The 21,103-nt window shown below is 41.1% G+C and overlaps 1 protein-coding gene across 5 annotated transcripts in view; it reads right to left on the bottom strand.

Annotated features, from left to right (window-relative positions):
• The window catches only part of ncx (cardiac sodium-calcium exchanger), a 54,646-nt gene that overhangs the window by 7,578 nt on the left and 25,965 nt on the right, over positions 1-21,103 (bottom strand). The window contains exons 3-9 of one of the 5 annotated variants that reach the window (XM_021556141.3): positions 12,330-12,436; positions 9,862-9,882; positions 9,431-9,448; positions 9,302-9,316; positions 6,070-6,138; positions 5,146-5,273; positions 4,240-4,339 (exon numbers count right to left, since the gene is read on the bottom strand). In XM_021556141.3, the coding sequence (XP_021411816.1) occupies positions 4,240-4,339; positions 5,146-5,273; positions 6,070-6,138; positions 9,302-9,316; positions 9,431-9,448; positions 9,862-9,882; positions 12,330-12,436 (458 nt within the window). 5 annotated transcript variants of the gene reach the window in all.

Genomic DNA, 21,103 nt, shown 5'->3' with positions numbered 1-21,103 from the left:
ACATATACCTTAGCCAAATACATTTAAACTCTGTTTTTCACAAATCCTGACATTTAATCCTAGTACAAATTCCCTGTATTTGGTCAGTTAGGATCACCACTTTATTTTAAGAATGTGAAATGTCAGAATGTCATCACATTCCCAGTGGGTCAGAAGTTTACATACACTAAATTAGTATTTGGTAGCATTGCCTTAAAATTGCTTAACTTGGGTCAAACGTTTCAGGTAGCCTTCCACAACCTTCCCACAATAAATTGGGTGAATTTGGGATTGATTTGTTCTGGGATTGATTTGCACTTTTCGCACCAAAGTACGTTCATCTCTAGGAGACAGAACGCGTCTCCTTCCTGAGCAGTGTGATGGCTGCGTGGTCCCATGGTGTTTATACTTGCGTACTATTGTTTGTACAGATGAACGTGGTACCTTCAGGTATTTGGATATTGCTCCCAAGGATGAACCATACTTGTGGAGGTCTACAAGTTTTTTTCTGAGGTCTTGGCTGATTTCTTTTGATTTTCCCATGATGTCAAGCAAAGAGGCACTGAGTTTGAAGGTAAACCTTGAAATACATCCACAGGTACACCTCCAATTGACTCAAATGATGTATATTAGCCTATCAGAAGCTTTTAAAGCCATGACATAATTTTCTGGAATATTCCAAGCTGTTTAAAGGCACAGTCAGCTTAGTGTATGTAAACTTCTGACCCACTGGAATTGTGATACAATGAGTTATAAGTGAAAAAATCTGTCTGTTAACAATTGTTGGAAAAATGACTTGTGTTATGCACAAAGTAGATGTCCTAACCGACTTGCCAAAACTATAGTTTGTTAAGAAGAAATTTGTGGAATGGTTGTAAAAATAATTTTAATGACTCCAACCTAAGTGTATGTAAACTTCCGACTTCAACTGTATATAAATATAAGACAAAACACACATTATGACAAGAGAGACAACACTACATAAAGAAAGACCCAAGACAACGACATAGCAAGGCAGCAACACATGACAATAACACATGGTACCAACACAACATGGTAGAAGCACAAAACATGTTACAAACATTATTGGGCACAGACAACAGCACAAAGGGCAAGAAGGTAGAGACAACAATACACCATGCAAATCAGCCACAACTGTCATTAAGAGTGTCTATGATTGAGTCTTTGAATGAAGAGATTGAGATAAAACTGTCCAGTTTGAGTTTGTTGCAGCTCGATCCAGTCGCTAGCTGCAGCGAACTGAAAAGACGAGCGACCCAGGGATGTGTGTGCTTTGGGGACCTTTAACAGAATGTGACTGGCAGAACGGGTGTTGTATGTGGAGGATGAGGCCTGCAGTAGATATCTCAGATGGGGAGTGAGGCCTAAGAGGGTTTTTATAAATAAGCATCAACCAGTGTGTCTTGCTACGGGTATACAGAGATGACCAGTTTACAGAGGAGTATAGAGGGCAGTGTTGTGTCCTATAAGGAGCATTGGTGACAAATCTGATGGCCGAATGGTAAAGAACATCTAGCCCCCAAGAGGCCGATCTATAAATTATGTCTCCGTAATCTGAATTAGGGTTAGTTTGGCAGCTGGGGTGAAAGAAGAGCGATTACAATAGAGGAAACCAAGTCTAGATTTAACTTTAGCCTGCAGCTTTGATATGTGCTGAGAAAAGGACAGTGTACCTTCTAGCCATACTCCCAAGTACTTGTATGAGGTGACTACCTCAAGCTCTAAACCCTCAGAGGTAGTAATCACACCTGTGGGGGGGATGCATTCTTCTTACCAAACCACATGACCTTTGTTTTGGAGGTGTTCAGAACAAGGTTAAGGGCAGAGAAAGCTTGTAGGACACTAAGAAAGTTTTGTTGCAGAGCATTTAACACAAAATCCCGGAAGGGGCCAGCTGAGTTTAAGACTGTATCATCTGCATACAGCTATGTTGTTGATGTAAATTGAGAAGAGCGTGGGGCCTAGGATTGAGTCTTGGGGTACTCCCTTGGTGACAGGCAGTGGCTGAGACAGCAGATTGTCTGACTTTATACTCTGCACTCTTAGAGCGAGGTAGTTAGCAAACCCCCGGTAGTTGGTTGTAACCCCAACTTCGTAGTTCAATTTCAACATTTAACATGGTTAAAACCTCTGCTAAAATGTTAAGGTTCTCTGCAATGTAAACTAGTCTTAAACTGTGAGTAGACCAGGAGAAACTAGCCACCACTAGTCCATTCTAAATTAAAACACAGACGTTCAGGCTTTCCTAGTAGTGTTAGCTGTTAGCCCTACTCTCTCCACTCTTTACAGACTGTGTGGAGAGTGAATTTCCACATTACACAAATAATGAAGTCTCTTATCACATCAAGTCAGGACAGTGAGCCACATCTCTACTCATTGAAGCCATGGGAGAGTTCATTAGGGTGACGTTGCTTAAAGTAGCTGATGGGCAAAATCCACCTGAATGCGTTTCTCTGCACGGGAGCAGGGAATGGTCACGTTTTTGTGTGTGTGTATGTGTGTGTCTGTATTTGTGTCTATTTTTGATAATGCTATACATGTCGTGTCCATGAGTATGTTTCAAGACATAGGCCTGCATTGCAGTACTTGTTTCAATGTTTGTTTCTACATGTGAACGCATGTGTGGGTGCATGCATTTGAGTGGACAGGAGGCCATAGTGGTTAAACAGATCCAGCTTGACCATGTCCTGTCCTGTTTTGTCTCCAATTGAATTTGTGTTACAGTAAACATACAGGTTAGGGATGAGATCAACCATAGCCCATCTGCAGCAAAGACTCTGTGCCTATCCTAGTGGAAAGGGTCTTCCTGGATATTAGCACAGTTCAGAACTCACGAGTACACACACACACACACACACACACACACAATGGTCGTGTCCGAATACCCATACTTGCATTCTGAATAGTAGGAATGTTTGTATGTGAAATTTAAAAATGTTTGTATGCTTTAAATCGCAGGATGTCATACTAATTTCAGCTTTTCAGCCAGTAGAATTCGCTGTACACATTTGAGGAAGAAAATCGTTTTTCGAGAACCAAGTGTCTGACAACAGCTGATAATCAGCTGTACCAAAATGAATGGCGGGAATAAACGGAATTGCTCATTAGATTATGCATCCTCAGGATTCTAGTATGCTGATATTGGTTGCTTACTTAATTAATTGTTTTGAACAGTATGTGATACTAGCACACAATATGCAGTTTAAGTAAGTAGTAGGAAAGCCTGATTCTGGACATGGCCACAAACACACATGTAGTTTAGAACCCCATGAGCAGACTAATTCATTACATGGACTTTTTAATGATCTCATTACTACTGTATCCCTGGAGAAATCTCCTCTGGAGTGCACTCCCATGGCTAACAAGCTTTGTTAGCCAGAGCGAAAGAGAGAGGTGGAGAAGCAGAGAGAGCGAGAGAGACTGGTGGAGAGGCAGAGAGAGAACGCAGAGCAAACTAGAATGCTATTTTGCCCTAAACAGAGTACACAGTGGCAGAATACGCGACCACACACACACACATACACACACACACACAGATTTCAGAAATTTGTGTGTGTGTGTGTGTGTGTCTGTCTGTGTGCGTGTGTTCGTGCATGTGTGAGATGTGTGCATATATGATTGTGTATGTGAGATTGTGTGTGTGTGTTGCTTGATGAGTTTGTTGTGCTTCAGCGCTACCTTGTTGATAAATCAACAGTGCATTGTGTCTGGAATGTGCTTCGGAGGGCGCCGCTACAAGAACTTCACAGTTCCCTCTAATTACAAAAAGCATTCCAATTAAGATTTGGGCAGATGACTTTGTGGCTAGGGTGATTGTGTAGCCAATTAAGACAAATGTGATTTGAAAGGAAAATAACATAATAGATTTGATTTTGCTCTGAATACATCATCCTGTATTGTTGTCCAAGAATCAGAATATAGGCTGGCTCCCAAATGGCAACCTATTCACTATAGTGCACTACTTTTCAACAGAGCCCTATAGGCCTTGGTCAAACATAGTGCACTATAAAGGGAATATGATGCCATTTGAGACGCAGAAATGGTATTTAAGAGGCTACCTGGAAGGGTTCTTCCTACTGCACTTCCTAGACCTAGGGAGTTTTCCCCTGCCACTCTAGTTGTGGTTTGCTCTTTTGGGGTTGTTAGGCCTGGATTTCTGGTTAGTCACTTTGTTACAAACACATTTCTAAAAAGCTCTATACGCTGCCAATTAAATGATTGATTGATTGATCTGCTTACCAGAGCTGACTGTGATAGCTTCCATAAACTGCTGCCTCCAGCTATTGGTTCCAATCAATAGAGCCAAGTTGGTCTTCTTAATCAGTTTATCCACTGTGTTCTGTGGGGCACCAGAACATAATATTTCAGTCTAATAATCCTCAATCCTGGTTATTTAGCATTCCACAAACATAGATACATGCCCAATGAATACACCTTGGCAGTGCACATGATGCAAAAGTCTATACAATAAAGACAAAGCAGTTTGATTTATCAGGCCAGACTGGGAACTAAACCATATCTCAACCCCTATATCAACCTCAAACATACCCCTAAAACTACCCCAAACTGCAAAGACATTTTTAATGCTCAAATCCCGAAATGTTCATCCTAATCACTGTCTCTTTCATGTGGAATATGGAACTTACAGTATCAGTAAGTTTGGATTGACAGATGGCCATGTCAGTGAAAGTTGGAGTTTGGATGAAATTAAACATTGAAAGGACTCCAGCTGGGCCGACTTAATACACGGGAGATACCACTTAAGACATCGGAGGTACGACTTAAGTAATGGGAGCTGCAATCTCAAGTGCGGCTGGTTGTCTTACTCCTTTTCCAAGTGGTGGAGTGAGTGGTTTTATAGTGCACTATTTATTTCAGGGTCCTATCAAAGCTGTGACTTACTATTATTAAAGGTACAATTTGCAGGTTTGTGCACGACCCAAAATATTTCAGATAGAAATGAGAGTTAATGATTTGTCACTCTCATTGAAAGCAAGTCTGGTAAGTGGTAGACCTGTTCTTTGTGCGGTATGCTATGCTTCCCCTCTGTACGTTGTTGCTTATTTTTATTTTCAGTTTTGTACTTCAGCTTCAAAGAGCTGAAAATACAATATTTTGGGTTATTCAAAATATATTTTCTCGTACCTTGAACTCATACGACTCCTCGATGACGACTTCCAGTTTAACGTGCTCCCCCAGGGTGGGCCGGCCCATCTCAGCGATGCGGCGTTCCTCCTCCTCCTTCTTAGAGAGAGCTTCCTCGTCCCCTTCCTCTGAGGGAGAGAGGGGGAGAAAGAGAGAGAGAGAGAGAGAGAGAGAGGGAGAAAGAAAGGGAGTGAACACATTTGGGTGGTTAGTGGCCATGACAAGGACGGCACCCATAAAAGGCCATGCATGTATGTCCGTTAGTGGTCAAAATAGCTGTTGACTGCTCAACATCTGCTCTTGAAAACATTTACACTTTTCCAAATATTGTGCTCAGCTGTGCCTTGGATATTTTATTTTCACATAATCCTTTCTAGCACAGCTCCAGCTACTGTGTTGGATGCATAACCTGGCCAGTGCATAACAGTTCAGCTTGGTTCAGTTTAGCGAGGCTCCTAAGTGTGAAAATGTCACTTGAGTCCAGGTTTCTGTTGCAAGTGTACCTTCTTGTGCTCTGTTTATGCTAATTGATGTACGATATAGTGAGGACTAAAAAAAGTGTAGTAGGAGAGGCCACAAAGGTGTGTGAAAGAGGCAAATGTTCAATAGCTGCATGATACTGACTATTAGCTTTGCAGTGACAATCTAGCCATTTGACTGGCCCAAAGCTAGTCACCAAAGCAGAAGCACTGACGTACTGAGCTGATAAGAGAAAGGGAGTTCATTCAAAAAGAGTGACACTGGAAATGAAAAAGCAGACTGTTAATTCACAGAGAATTCCAGCCGGAGGCAGTATTGAGACATCCGTGATAAAGAACTCATGAGTCACATGAGCGAGATGATAGAGAAGTGAGGGAGGATAGAGGAGAGCGAGACGATAGCGAAGTGAGGGGAAGATGGAGAGGACAAAGGGAGGATGTATACCTGCAAGGCTGATAATGGTGGCAGGGACAGGGTTATCCCTACCCTGCACTTTCCGGTAGACGTCCCTGCCTGAGGGATAAGTTCACAGTTCAAAGTTCATTGCACAAATAGCCCCCATTAGATAAAACAAAACTGTTTCCCAAGGTTTCCGGATAAGTCAAAAAACACTATCCAATATATGTCACTATATTATGGTGGACGAACACAGGTTTCATTTGAAAGGTTGTTGAGATTCTTTGATCCCACTGTAAACATTACTTTGTTGAGTACATTCATTTGAGTACTTTTGCTTTGAGACTTTTGTTAAAGTTGCAGCTCTAGAGGAATCATGTTTTTTAAAGTTATCCGGGGGAAACCAGTGACTGTGTTTGATTGAAAATATAATTTTTCATATAGCATTTGGATCACAAACACACCTGATTCACCTAATCCCAGCCCAGACTGAAGAGCTGAATGAAGTGTGTAGCCTAAGTGCTATCAAGTGTGTTAGTGCTGGGCTGGAACAAAAGCCTGCACACCCAGTACCTCTCTTGAACCGGAGTGACCACTGATATAGCACATACAGCAATCCCCAGGCATGTTAGGTGAAATGGCTATACAACTAGTCACACCTTACACAACAAGAACACATTCATAAACCATTTATGAATAATTTGTAATACCTGAATTACAAATAAAAGTGTGTCAAGTGTGTAAGCTTTATGAGTGTCTATTTCCTGTAAAATGGGGGGAATTCAACTCAAGTTCCTTGGGACATGAAATGATCTGAATCAGAATTTAACTAGTTCCGTTTCATTATGTTGTTATATTTACCTTATCAGTAATTAACCTACTGTATATAGTTGAGTAAGTACAAAGTGTTGGTGGAAATTGCATTCCCAAGAGACTTGATTGAACCTTGATGAACAGTGTGACCTGGCCATCAACGGTCCACGACCCAACAGAGTGTGCTCAGTGATACCAGTGAGTGTCTGATCACGGGCGCGTGGTGCATATAAGCCAAAGTGGACAGCGGGCAAAAGCTGTCTCTTTGGAGGTCAATCTAGGCTTTGAATCATTCCATGAACCCCGGTGGCATGCAAATGACACGTGTCTCGACGCGTACACGCCAGTGGAGGCTGCTGACGGGAGGAAAGCTCATAATAATGGCTGGAATGAAGTCAATGGCCAGGGTTACTGTCCAAAATTGTAATCAATAAAGTAACTTTTGGATTACCCAAACTCGGTAACTTAATCTGATTACATGCAGTTACTTTTAGATTACTTTCCCCTTAAGAGTCATTAGAAGAAGACAAAAATGTATGTTATCAATTGAATGACATCTATTGCAGGATAAATCAATGTTAAATTTCACTTTATGGTTGGTTATGTAGGCTTCTTCTAACCCATCGCTTTTTACTACATATGACTCAATTATATCTTTACATTAATATATATAATTTATAAGTCCAAAAATGGATGTACCAACTACAGATCAGAAGTGTGTGAGTTTGAGCATGTGTCCATGGATGGATGTTTTTTTTTATCAGCATGAATTAGATTGAGCAATAAAATCCCCACTTTTATTACATAGGCTGGGATCTGCCCTATGCAGCTATTGCAAGAGTGCATTTTTCACTGGCTGTACAATGGTTTAAAAAACAATGATTGATAAGCACCTTGAACTTGTTGAATTCAACCATTATTGGGTTCAAATACATATTTAGATTTGTGAACAGCCATCCACAACAACCACAATCTGTAAGGCGCAAATAGCTAAATGACTCCTTGCTGTCCCCAGTCCACCTGGCCGTGCTGCTGCTCCAGTTTCAACTGTTCTGCCTTATTAATATTCGACCATGCTGGTCATTTATGAACATTTGAACATCTTGGCCATGTTCTGTTATAATCTCCACCCGGCACAGCCAGAAGAGGACTGGCCACCCCACAGAGCCTGGTTCCTCTCTAGGTTTCTTCCTAGGTTTTGGCCTTTCTAGGGAGTTTTTCCTAGCCACCGTGCTTCTACACCTGCATTGCTTGCTGTTTGGGGTTTTAGGCTGGGTTTCTGTACAGCACTTTGAGATATCAGCTGATGTACGAAGGGCTATATGAATAAATTTGATTTGATGAGAGAGCAGCAGAGTGATTCACATCAATACGCTATGTCGATATTAATAATAAGTTATTTCCGGATCGCCGTAGACTACACCACTGCTGTCATCCTTTCCTCCAAGCGTTTATTAAAGTTGGATAATCTTCGGATGCCGACAGCAGTCGCACCATTGGAAGATAGCTTGGACTGTAGCCTACAAAAGCTTGTTTGTGCTCTTTTCCCGCGATCCATCAAACACATTTGGTGTGTCATCATAGTAGTCAGACTGGGTCAGGTGGAACAAATTTAAATGTGCACCTTTTTCAATACTGATTTGAATGTCATTGAGAAATCAAAGAAGTGTCAAAGATTTTTTTCGCAAACATCCTTTCTGAATTCAAAAGTAATAATCTAGTTTTTCAAAAGTATCTGTAATCTGATTACAGTATTTTTTTCTGGTAATGTACCGGATTACAGTTACCAGTTGTTTTGTAATCCCTTACATGTAACAGATTACATGTAATCTGTTACTCCCCAGCCCTTTCAATGGCATGGTATCAAACACATCAAAGATGTGGTTTCCATGCGGTTAATACCACTTCATTGACTCCATTCCAGCCATTATTATGAGCCCCCTCAGCAGCGTTCACTGGTACACGCCTACAGAAACACACAGTGTGGTCATTCATCCTCTTTCACACTCTTTCGCACACAGTGAAGTGTGACTCATTCAGTGATAGGATAGGCCTACATATTGAATGCCTGGAAGTGCAAACACATTTCTAGTATTCATCAAAGAAAAGACTATAGTAGTACTACAGTAGTACACAGTAGAATATATTCATTCAAGTGTACACAGTGCTGTCTTTGGAGTATATTTGATTTGAAAAAATGCCATGCTCAAATCAACTAAAGTCTATCAAAGCTTTCTCAATATAATCAATCTATTACATTGGTTTATTATAAATGTCTATGTCTAAATAGACATAGTTACAAAGATAGTCTAAACAATGAAAGAGTAGCCTGGAAGGCTTGTGCCATTAGTAATGGGGATTTGCACGCATGATTCTCACCAAGGTGACACATTTGTTACTTGAATTTAACTTGCTTTAAATTTCAACGATTTAAAGCAATTAATTACAACACTGAATTGTTTCTTACCATAAAGCCTTTTGTCTATTAAAATTAATAAAAATGACCCATTAATTAATTAATTAATCAATCAATCAATCAATATATACATTGAATTCAAATACTATAATTTTTGTTTGCAATAGCAATATTCCATACCTGTCTTCACGAATCCACCTAAAACCATAGAAAATAAAGAAAATAAATCAAACATGCCTTTTGGTTGCGAGTGGGTATTAGTTTATATAAAGTATCAATAGTATTATTCATTAATGACAAATTTTGATCAGCAAATAATAATTCAACTCTAGTAATAAAAATACTGTATAAGCCTACTTCCAACTCACTCTTTAATAAGAACAATTACACATGTTTTCTTGCAACTGAGAACATAATTTAGGAAATTAATTCACCCTTCTGTAGAAGGTTACCATGTACACGGACTGCCAGTGTATGCACTTTTGACACTTCACTACAATAGTAACAGACAATGAATGGCATTTGAAGTAATAGGTGACTTCAGAAGCGAGGGAAACAAAGAGTGTGACAGCACACCAGAGCAGACTAACGAGAAAACGTAGACTGCTTACCAATTTCTTGAAGCAACACAGCTGATAGGATGGAAACAGATGAGATAAGAGACAGTTGAGCAGAGAGAAACGAGAAACAAGAGAAATGGAAACAAGTAACAAGGGAAACAGAGGAATGAATATACACAAGCCGGCAGCAAAAAGTTAGAGCCATCAGGCAAGTTAGTTATAATATATAGATTTCGTGGTTAGGTTGTTGTTCACTACAGACTAGACATGTCTAGCAAGTTTTTGAAATTGAAATCAGACTTGTAGGACTCAAAATGTTATACATTAAATGGCAATGAAACACTTGGGCCAATCAAATCTCAGAGGTACTATATATTCGGCACAATTTAAATTCACAATATCTGTGAGAATTTCAAAATGTTACATATTCGGAAATAAAAACAAGGTATCAGTGTGGGTTTCATAATGGTATTTGTTACCCGCTAAATGTTTCCACTGGATGAAAGTTTAAACGATGAGAAATTATGCCCGAACGCACACTGAATAAGTCAAGACAGAGTATTGTCAAAATGATGCGCTAGCATTATCCTGCAGCGTACTGTTTTGGGCCCAGTTTCCTGAGATGGAACTGAAGTCTCATAAGAGCGTTTTAACGATGCACCGTCCCTAATGTCCGAAAATGTAACGTTACAAAGGTTTTGGGAAGCAGGGCCTTGGGCTCTAGCATAGCTTCATTTGGAGGTATACATAAAAAATATGAAATGAAATGGCACCACAATAAACATGTACAGCAACCACTTCTCTGTGATGGCAAAGTTTGCATGATAAATTAACCACCGCATCACAGCATTTTTGTTTTTAGTTATTTCCGTACATTGAGAGTGGTGATTCAGTATATTTATTGGTACCTTATATAGAGGTTAATATTGTATTATGTAATTCTAAAAATATATCTAATGGCATTTCGTCCAAAATCCTACAGTAAGGAGTTAATCAAAGTCCAACATGCATAGTGAAAAACTAATGTTTTGAGTATTGTGAGTGTGTGTTCCAAGCAGCACCCCAAACATAAACAGTGGAACGCAGTTAGTACCAAGGGGTGTGGTTGTAAAAGGGTACACTTGGACCATTTGCTTGGCTGAAGACCACAAGAGCTCAAGGGCTAGAAAAGCACCTTCTTGAGCATACTACCACTACCAGTCAACATTCCACCTTTGTTTATCAACCAAAAAGCTATTATCGCTCTGCACGCCTCATAGGATGGGACTCCTTAACAGGACGGAAATAAACTTCACTGACTCTGCTCCAATCCTGTTCCTGTTCCAAATCCTGTTCACTGAACAGCGGCGTTGACCAGGGGCAGTAGAAATACAAGAAACCAGAGGAGAGGGTAGGTAGCCTTGCAACAGTGGAGAAAATACGAGAGGGAGCAGAAGAGGATAAGAAAAATAACAGGAAAGATGGCAGTAAGAAGGAGTGGGAGGAAGAAGAGGAGGAGATCAGAAGCTTGAGCCCATCTTCTACTCTTTTCAGTTACTCTCACACCTGTCAATCGCCTTTTCCAATGGGGCTCCTGCAGCTCTATGTAGAATCTGGCCTGTCTTTCATATTCGTCGTGGTCAAGTATTCTAACCGCTATGGTTTTCCTGCAAGGGGACACAAGACAAGGTATAAAACAAAAAGGGAAAGGTGAAAGACGAGGGCGGGAAGTGGGGGAAGGGGGAAGGATAGATTGTGCACGTTTCACAAACACACACACACACAGCAAAAAGGATTTGGACTGGTTTCGATATCCACCTATCCACTGAGCCATCCATGGATGTACAGATGGAACAGTTTGTCGGGGTTCGGGGGTAGGGGAGGAAGTCGAGCTACGTTGCACACTCGTACCACCTCATGGTGCATACATGGAGGGACAGTTGGAACTCTGTTTGGAAGCCTCTATGATCTCAGTTTGAGTTTAAAGATGAAAGCTTTTCATTGATCTTCACCTCTAAACATAATATCACTATTGTTAAGTCTGTGCATTTGATATAGTTATGTCCTGGTATTTACCTCTCAAAACATTGATATTATTTTGTCTAGGTGCTGAGGTCAATAAAAGGTCACAGATAAAAAAGTGACTATAAATAAGTGCTCTGTAGTCTAGGTCTGACTAAAATTGTTTTAGGCTCAATGCTGGTCCTGGAGGACCACGGGATTCATAATCAAGAAATCTACACTTGACCATTATACAAATATGGTTGAAAGGTAACAATGAAAAAAATACCAAAAAAAGAGAATCCAGTGGGTAGGAAAACCTGTCTATTACAGTGTTCCTCTTGGACCAGGATTGTGAAAATGCTCCATGGAGGATGTAAATGTGGCCTTTATCCATGTATACCCAATACAGTAGGTCTGAGCGAACGCAAAGTAATAGTGGATGGATCCAGTAGGGGACGCCATACATGGTGAATGGAATGGGGGCGGGGTTAAGGGGTACAGGGTTGAGACCAAAGCCTGGGAAGGGAACTCCCCACCTTTCCTCTCACTCATCTCCAGCAGCTGAGGCTCTCCCATCTCAAGGAAGAAGTTCTTGTTTTTCTCATACTCCTCGTCATCGATTATATTGATCTGTATAGATTTGCTGAAACAGAGAGAGAGAAAGAGAGAAAGAAAGAACACAAGGTTGCAGATAGAAAAGCGTATGGAGAGTGCGAACATGAGGGAAGAAGAACGACGAGCCGTGCATTGTCAAACGACACAAAGGCGACAGCACAAAAACAAATGGGAAGATGTGTTGTAGAGTGACATCAAGCGATTCCGGTCGGGGGAGACGATAAATCACAAACAATGAAATCAATGTCTTTTATACAAAAATGTACTGGAAAAATGAAAACACCCCCATATATCGCCTCATCAAAATACTACATTTAAGTTCTGAATTAAAGTCATTTGAGACAAATGAGGGACACAACAATTCACAACAAGACTGACATATTTTCAAGTGTGACTATGTAGCATTGTACTGTTAGTGTTCTTATAGGCCACAGGCCCTACTGTATGTACAGACAGGCATGGTGGACATGTTTTCCCTCCAATATATATTACCTCATTTTTTATTCTCAACAACAGGCCAAATGTAAGTTGAGCTTGGCTTGGCTCAGTAATGCGAAAAGGCCTAGAGAGTCTATCAGTCTATTTTATAGTCTTATACTGTGGCTCAGGCCCATGTTTGAGAATGACCAGGATCCTCTCAACAGCGATGCTACCCAAATATGGAGACTAAAACAACTCTCTGAGACAAAAGCAGAGCACCCATGGGTTGAAGATGCACTCCTGCATAATGTTTATAAACTAAACCATGGGGAAATTATTTCCTGATCCAAGATATGTTTGTACTGTATATCCAACTCATGACAATGACCATAGGAGTTGGCAAGACAGCACAAACATATCTGGGACCAGACCAGACCAGGGGTAAGGTGAGAGGGAGATGATAGGCTTGTCGCTCTAACAGCTAGCCAAACATGTCTGAACATGTCTCCAAACACCACACTACTAATATACTTGGACAAAAGATGCAAGTAATGACAAAAACTATGTAGGCAGCTTTGAATCTCTCTTAACAGGAGATGACATTGTCAATTTATAAGTTATTAGTTGTCTTATTGCTACTGCTAAATAATGCAGAAACTAGCTGCAGTGGCAGATGGCCATTTGCTGTTGGATGTGAAATAACAGAAAATAATCACAACAGACTGTGATCATTTTAGGGATGAACTATTCACAAAATCCACAATTTGTTGACAATTTATCATCCAAAAAAAATAAACGGCCAATCCATGTGACAAACCAATTCAAAATGTAACCTTGTGGATGGTTGATGAACGATCTTTCAAGGCTGCTGTGTTTGCCATATTTCTCCCGTGACAAGATGGACCATTTCAATCTGGCAGATAACTGCATCTTATAACATTTATGTGGTCTGACATGTATTTCCCCCATTAAAGGTAGGCTAAACACTGATTGCGAGTCCTAATAGAAATAGCATAAACACAAATCAAATCAAACTTAATTTGTCACATGCGCCGAATACAACAACTGTAGATCTTACCATGAAATGCTTACTTACAAGCCCTTAACCAACAGTGCAGTATTTACCAAATACACTAAAGTAAAAAAATAATAAAAAGTAACACAATAACACAACAATAATGAGGCTGTATGCAGGGAGTACCGGTACCGAGTCAGTGTGCAGGTACAGGTCAGTTGAGGTAATTTGTACATGTAGGTAGGGGTGAAGTGACTACGCATAGATAATAAACAACGAGTAGCAGCAGTGTACAAAACAAATGGAGGTTGGTGTCAAAGTAAATAGTCTGGTGATGTCACGCCCTGACCTTAGTTATCTTTGTTTTCTTTATTATTTTGGTTAGGTCAGAGTGTGACGAGGGTGGTATGTGTATTTTTTTCCTGTCTAGGGTTTTTTGTAATTCTATGGGATTTTGGTATGTCTAGGTATATGTAGGTCTATGGTGGCCTGAATTGGTTCCCAATCAGAGACAGCTGTTTATTGTTGTCTCTGATTGGGGATCTTATTTAGGTTGACATTTTCCATTTTGGATTTGTGGGTTATTGTCTATGTGTAGTTTCCTGTCAGTACTTGTGTCGCATAGCGGCACGTTGTTTTGTATAGTTTGTTCAGTGTTTAGTCTTCATTAAAAGAACAATGTATTCTTATCACGCTGCGCCTTGGTCTCATCATTACGACGAACGTGATAGGTGGCCATTTTATTAATTGTCCAGCAGTCTTATGGCTTGGGGGTAGAGGCTGTTAAGGAGCCTTTTGGTCCTAGACTTGGCGCTCCGGTAGCAGAGAAAACAGTCTATGACTCGGGTGACTGGAGTCTCTGACAATTTTATGGGCTTTCCTCTGACACCGCCTATTATATAGGTCCTGGATGGCAGGATGCTTGGCCCCAGAAATGTACTGTAGTGAATTGCGGTCAGATGCCGAGCAGTTGCCATAGCAGGCGGTGATGCAACCGGTCAGGATGCTCTCGATGGTGCAGCTGTAGAACATTTTTGAGGATCTGGGGACCCATGCCAAATCTTTTCAGTCTCTTGAGGGGGAAGAGGTTTTTTCGTTCCCTCTTCATGGCTGTCTTGGTGTGTTTGGACAATGATAATATGTTGGTGATATGGACACCAAGGAACTTGGGTATCTGGGAGGATGCTGTTGATGTGAGCCATGACCCGCCTTTCAAAGCACTTCATGGCTACTGACGTGAGTGCTATGGGGTGGTAATAATTTAGGCAGGTTACCGTCGCTTCCTTGGGCACAGGGACTATGGTGGGCTGCAGCTATTAGGATGTAGGTATTACAGATTCAGTCAGGGAGAGGTTGAAAATGTCAGTGAAGGCACTTGCCAGTTGGTCTGCGCATGCAGGTAATCCATCTGGCCCCGTGGCTTTGTGAATGTTGACCTGTTTAAAGGTATTGCTCACATCGGCTGCCGAGAGCGTTATCACACAGTCATCCAGAACAGCTGGTGCTCTCGTGCATGCTTCAGTGTTGCTTGCCTCGAAGCGAGCATAAAAGGCATTTAACTCATCTGGTAGGCTTGCGTCACTTGGCCGTTCGTGTCTGTCTTTCCGTTTGGAGTCCATAATAGTTTTCAAGCCCTGCCACATCCAACAAGTGTCAGAGCCGGTGTAGTAGGATTCAATCTTAATCCTGTGCTGAGGCTTTGCTTGTTTGATGGTTCGCCTGAAGGCATAGCGTGATTTCTTATAAGCATCCGGATTAGTGTCCCGCTCCTTGAAAGCGGCTTCTGGTTGGGATATGTACGTACGGTCACTGTGGGGACGACGTCACCGATGCACTTATTGATGAAGCCACTGACTGAGGTGGTTAACTCCTCAATGCCATTGGATGAATCCCATAACATATTCCAGTCTGTGCTAGCAAAACAGTCCTGTAGCGTAGCATCCGCGTAATCTGACCAGTTCCGTATTGAGCGAGTCACTGGTACTTCCTGCTTTAGTTTTTGCCTGTAAGCAGGAATCAGGAGGATATAATTATGGTCAGATTTGCCAAATGGAGGGCAGGGGAGAGCTTTGTGTGCATCTCTGTGTGTGGAGTAAAGGTGGTCTAGAGTTTTTTCTCCCTCTGGTTGCACATGTGACATGCTGGTAAAAATGTGGTAAATCTGATTTAAGTTTGCATGCATTAAAGTCCCCGGCCACTAGAAGGGCCTCTGTATGAGAAATTTCTTGTTTGCTTATTGCCTTGTAGAGTTGGTTGAGTGCGGTTTTAGTGCCAGCATTGGACTGTGGTGGTAAATAGACATCTACGAATAATATAGATGAGAAATCTCTTGGTAGATAGTGTTGTCTACAGCTTATCATAAGGTACAATACTGTACCACAGGCGAGCAATACCACGAGACTTCTTGAATATTAGATATCGCTCACTAGCTGTTATTGACAAAAAGACACACACCCCCACCCCTCGTCTTACCAGACGTAGCTTCTTCTCTGTTCTGCCGGTGCATGGAAAATCCAGCCGGCTCTATATTATCCGTGTCGTTGTTCAGCCATGACTCGGTGAAACATAAGATTTTACAGTTTTTAATGTCTCGTTGGTAGGATAATTATAGGTCATTGCATGTCGTAGAATGGATGGCAGTGGGAGTTTACTCGCTCGCCTACAGATTCTCAGAAGGCAGCCTGACCTGTACCCTCTTTTCCTCCGTCTTTTCTTCACGCAAATTACAGGGATTTGGGCCTTTTCCCGGGAAAGCAGTATGTCCTTCTCATCGAACTCGTTAAAGGAAAAAGCTTCTTCCAGTTCGTGGTGAGTAATCACTGTTCTGGTGTCCAGAAGTTATTTCCGGTCATAAGAGACAGCAACATTATGTACAAAATATGTATAAAAAAACAAGTTACAAACAATGCAAAAAAACTGACAAAATAGCACAATAGGTTAGGAGCATGTAACACGTCAGCCATCCTCTTCGGCCCAATCTTATTACAAATGTCAACATTGGTGCGATTTCAATTGCTTACACATATTCAGAGACTGGGGGATAAACAGGGTCATTAATTGGAGTGGAATTACACTGTCTCTTGATAAAACAGTGCTGCTTTGTAGCAATTGGAAATGTCAAAACCTTTTGGAAGGGAAAATTGCCATTGAAAATAAACACGTGCTGTATATTCAACTTGGTCTCAGAGCATTTCGTATTATTCTGTATGTAAATCGGAGACACTCCTATTTAGTATGATATCTTACGTATGGTAAGTATTAATTTGTGAATGTCCATCACCCGTTTCGTTTGATAAGTTAAGAATTACAATTCGTATTATATGTTACAAATTTGCTAAATGTACAACATGTTACGAATTTCCAAAATGTATGATATGTTACAAAATCTAGCTAGGTGGCTAACGTTAGCTAGGCTAGGGGTTAAGGTTAGGGTTTAGTTTAGGTTTAGATTAGCTAACATACTAAGTAGTTGCAAAGTAGCTACAGTTGTCCATAATGAGATTTTATCTCTCAACCTTTGGGTTGCTAGATGTTTGTGTTATAAGCCAACCCATAATTTAAAATTTTAGTAGATGCTCTTATCCAGAGCGACTTACAGTAGTGAGTGCATACATTTTAATACTTTATTTCGTACTGGTCCCCCGTGGGACTCAAACACACCACCCTGGCGTTGGTAGTGCATGGCACTTGCAACTGAGCTACACGGGACTACCATCCACCCTGACCAACCACCATAGTAAGTAAATATCTGTCTTACATAACCATACCAAACGTAACATATCATAGTAATTTTAGTATCTCGGATATACATTTACTATGTTACGTCTACTCTAGGAGATCAGGCTGTAATACGTGGGTTCCACTGTGATTTGTGGGTATATTCTCAAAGGCATATTGGAGGTATGAGGTTTTTGCTCTTACATTGTTCCTAACATTACATGGTTTTTGGGTTAGAGGCTACGAGTCAACTGGAAGCTAATCTTACACAGTGTGAATACAATATGGGTGAATTGTCAGTAATAATGTAATATGTTACCTTTATTTAACTAGGCAAGACAGTTAAAAATAAATTCTTATTTGGCCTACCCCGGCCAAACCCTAACCCGGACGACACAGGGCCAATTGTGCGCTGCCCTATGGGACTCCCAATCACGCCCTGTTGTGATACAGCCTGAAAACAAACCAGGGTCTGTAGTGACGCCTCTAGCACTGAGATGCAGTGCCTTAGACCACTGCGCCACTCAGGAGTCCGAACACTTTGATTACTTTTTCAAAGCTTCATTAGGTGGAGGCTAGAGAGGGATTGACAAACCACAAACTAGTTCAAACTTATTGGAACCTCCAAACTGATTAGAATTAGGGCAATTATGTGGGATAGTCAACCTGAGCATGCAACACTTTAATTCATGTCTTGTTTGTCCATTCTGTGAGACATTTAATTTGTGATTTGGTGTGGAAATGTCACATCCATCACGCTGGAATTGTCCATTACTCAAAGTCAACTACTAAGTGACAGGGGACCTTTTTATAGAGTCATTAAGCTGATGTTCATGTGATTGACTAAGATTAACATTAATTATTGATCAATGGCCTCTTGGTGCCACGTAGGTGAATGAGTCTCTGGTGAAAGAAAATAGCAAGAGTCCTGCTGGGCCCTTGGGTGACATAACAGGGAGTCAGTCCCTTTCTCTTGTGACACCTCCTATTCACCCTCTCAGGCAGCCCTGGGTGTCATGGATTAAACCAGAGGTGTCTTCTACGAGGTACGGCGGGCCGCACTGAAAATTGGTTACGTTTCCTTGCCATTGTTTTGGGAATTTTCTATGCTTCCTGACTGTCTAGTGAATATTAGCGACTTGGACATTCAAGAAACTGTATGAATGTAGGTCCATTGACTGTGCACAGTGATTATTAGTGAGCTGGACAGTCAAGAAACTATATGAAGATATTGTAGGTCCATTATCATTTCACACAGTTTAGATTTGGTTCTAGTTATTTTAAAGTATATTGAGTTCGTTTCCCCCCTCAATTTTCAATCCACCTGTGGGCAATGTTCCCTCTAAACTGCGGAAGGGCCCGCAGATCCTTCGGGACTAGCACACTGAAGAAATATGAACACGCACAGAGCAGCACGAGATTGAACTTTACTCAACTTTCTAGAGTTTTCTCCCTTAGTTAACACTATCAAAGTTTCCCTTTACTGTGGGAATTGTGTTTGAATCAACACAATATTAGCCACTTTTAATTCAACATAATGAAACAAAATGAACTACGCAAGACTTAGAATGCAAAACTAACTACGCAAGAGATGTTGTTGTAGGTAGAAGACATTGGAGTAGGATTCTATTGCATTGAAATGCATGACGCCATGCTCTACACATACCTGTGTGGCATAAACAATCAGAGCTGCAGTAGACCTATATGCAAATAGGTATTTTCATTTCCCACATATGGAACTGTGCCAATCACTTTGAACTGGACTGTGTTTACAGCATGAGCGGTCGTGAGTAGATGCGTTTGTTTTGAGATCAAAGCCAGAGCTGCATGTAGTCATGTGTGCACATTTGTTAATATCCTTTGCTAGTTAGTGAGTTTTTAGCCCAGTTATAGATCATTTGTTGTCAGCAATGGGGGAGTGATTGCTTCCTACAAGAGCACAAAACGTGTACATTTCTAGACATCTGAAAAGCGAGTCCGGTAAAGAGCTTTTTTGGTCTTAAAAGGGCAGTGTTGCATTTTGAAACAGGCTTGAATAAGCTAAGTAGCCAATTTGCTAATTTGTCTGATTCTCTGTAATAATGGTGTGGGAATAATAATGCATTTTATTTGTAAAGTGGTTTCTTGCATCAAACAAGACAACAACCTTTGCAGTCACCTCCTTGTCTGAAGGACAAGTGGATAAACAGGTTAATGTCAAGCCCAGCATGTTTTTTTTCAAAAGTCAAGGAATGTAGGCCGAAATTGAGCACCCCCCATTGACTGCTTCTGTAGGCTGAATGATAGAACAGCTATTTCCATGTTAAAATGTTATGGATGCATTTTATCCATTGTTATTGGTGGTAGACCACTCTGGTAGGCCTACATTACAATCAAATAGCCACCGTCTGAAACTGTAACTTAAAATGGGTACAGTTACACACAATTAAAGTTTGTGTTCAGCAGACCTGAAATTTGCTCAGTGCCAAAAAATATTTCAGGGAAACACTGGACCCTCTCGCGGGCCATATGTTTGAAACCCGTGGATTTAAACAAAACAACAGGGGACACGGCAGTTGATGTCTGTGCGATAATCTCATTGCTCGTACCCGAGCCCTCAATAATAGTTTTTAAAGAAAGATTAAGAAATTCCTTGTTTGGATTGATGGCCTATTACAATGTCATACTGTAGCAGGTATCCTGATCAAAATCTATTATCTATTTTTGATTGCTCCTACAGGCTTAGAGTGCCTAACAGAGAGGCTGCAAACTAATACTCTTTTGACAAATTCAGAGTGCTTCTTCTGCCACCTGGCAAAAACGGTAGACAGGGTTACTAAACCTACTTAGTGGCTCTAATTTGAAAAAGTCAACAGAGAGACCCCCCTAGCGAGCCATTGTTACTCCCACAAGCATGGGAAACTGGGGATTGGACTCCACATTTTAACTGGCTTTTGAAGAGATACATTACCCTTTTTCAACGATTCACAACAAGGTAAAAGTTGGAGGCTAACAACTCTGTTGAGCAGTCTGTTTGAAAAAGGAAGGGATATTTCTACTGTGTTGGCTCTGAGCAGGATTACATGTGCCAGCTTCCTCACAGCTTTTCCAAAGGCAGTTTGACTGACAGACACACAGAGAGAAAGATTGACAGACAGTGGGTGAGTCATGACAGAGCGACTGAATGGCAATGACAGTAAGAGAGGGAGAGAGAGAGAGTGGACATAAAGGGGAGAAGAGAAGCGAACAACAGAGAGAGAAAAAAAGAGTGTGAGAGAGAGGACAGAGAGGAGAGAGAATGTTCCTTTGGCTTCTTAGCCCCATGTCAATCCTATCCCTATGAGCCAGCCCTCCAACTGAGTCAAATCAGCCGATGTGCTGTTTGACTCAGGGCCAAACACTAGCTGCGAGCCAGCATCTCCCCAGTACTTCCATACTCCCACAAAATAGGCAGTGTCAACAGTCCCTGAATGTCAACACCATTGACCTTGTCAACGTCAGTTCATTGGCAATTTTATTTTCCGTGAAACACAGCACCAGATAGTTATACCTTTTTTCATGGTA

This window comes from Oncorhynchus mykiss, chromosome 13, assembly GCF_057628025.1.
Source record: "Oncorhynchus mykiss isolate SJ-2025 chromosome 13, ASM5762802v1, whole genome shotgun sequence".
NCBI lineage: Eukaryota > Metazoa > Chordata > Actinopteri > Salmoniformes > Salmonidae > Oncorhynchus > Oncorhynchus mykiss.
Note: the sequence above shows the minus strand (reverse complement) of the source record. Positions and strands in the feature narration are given on the sequence as shown.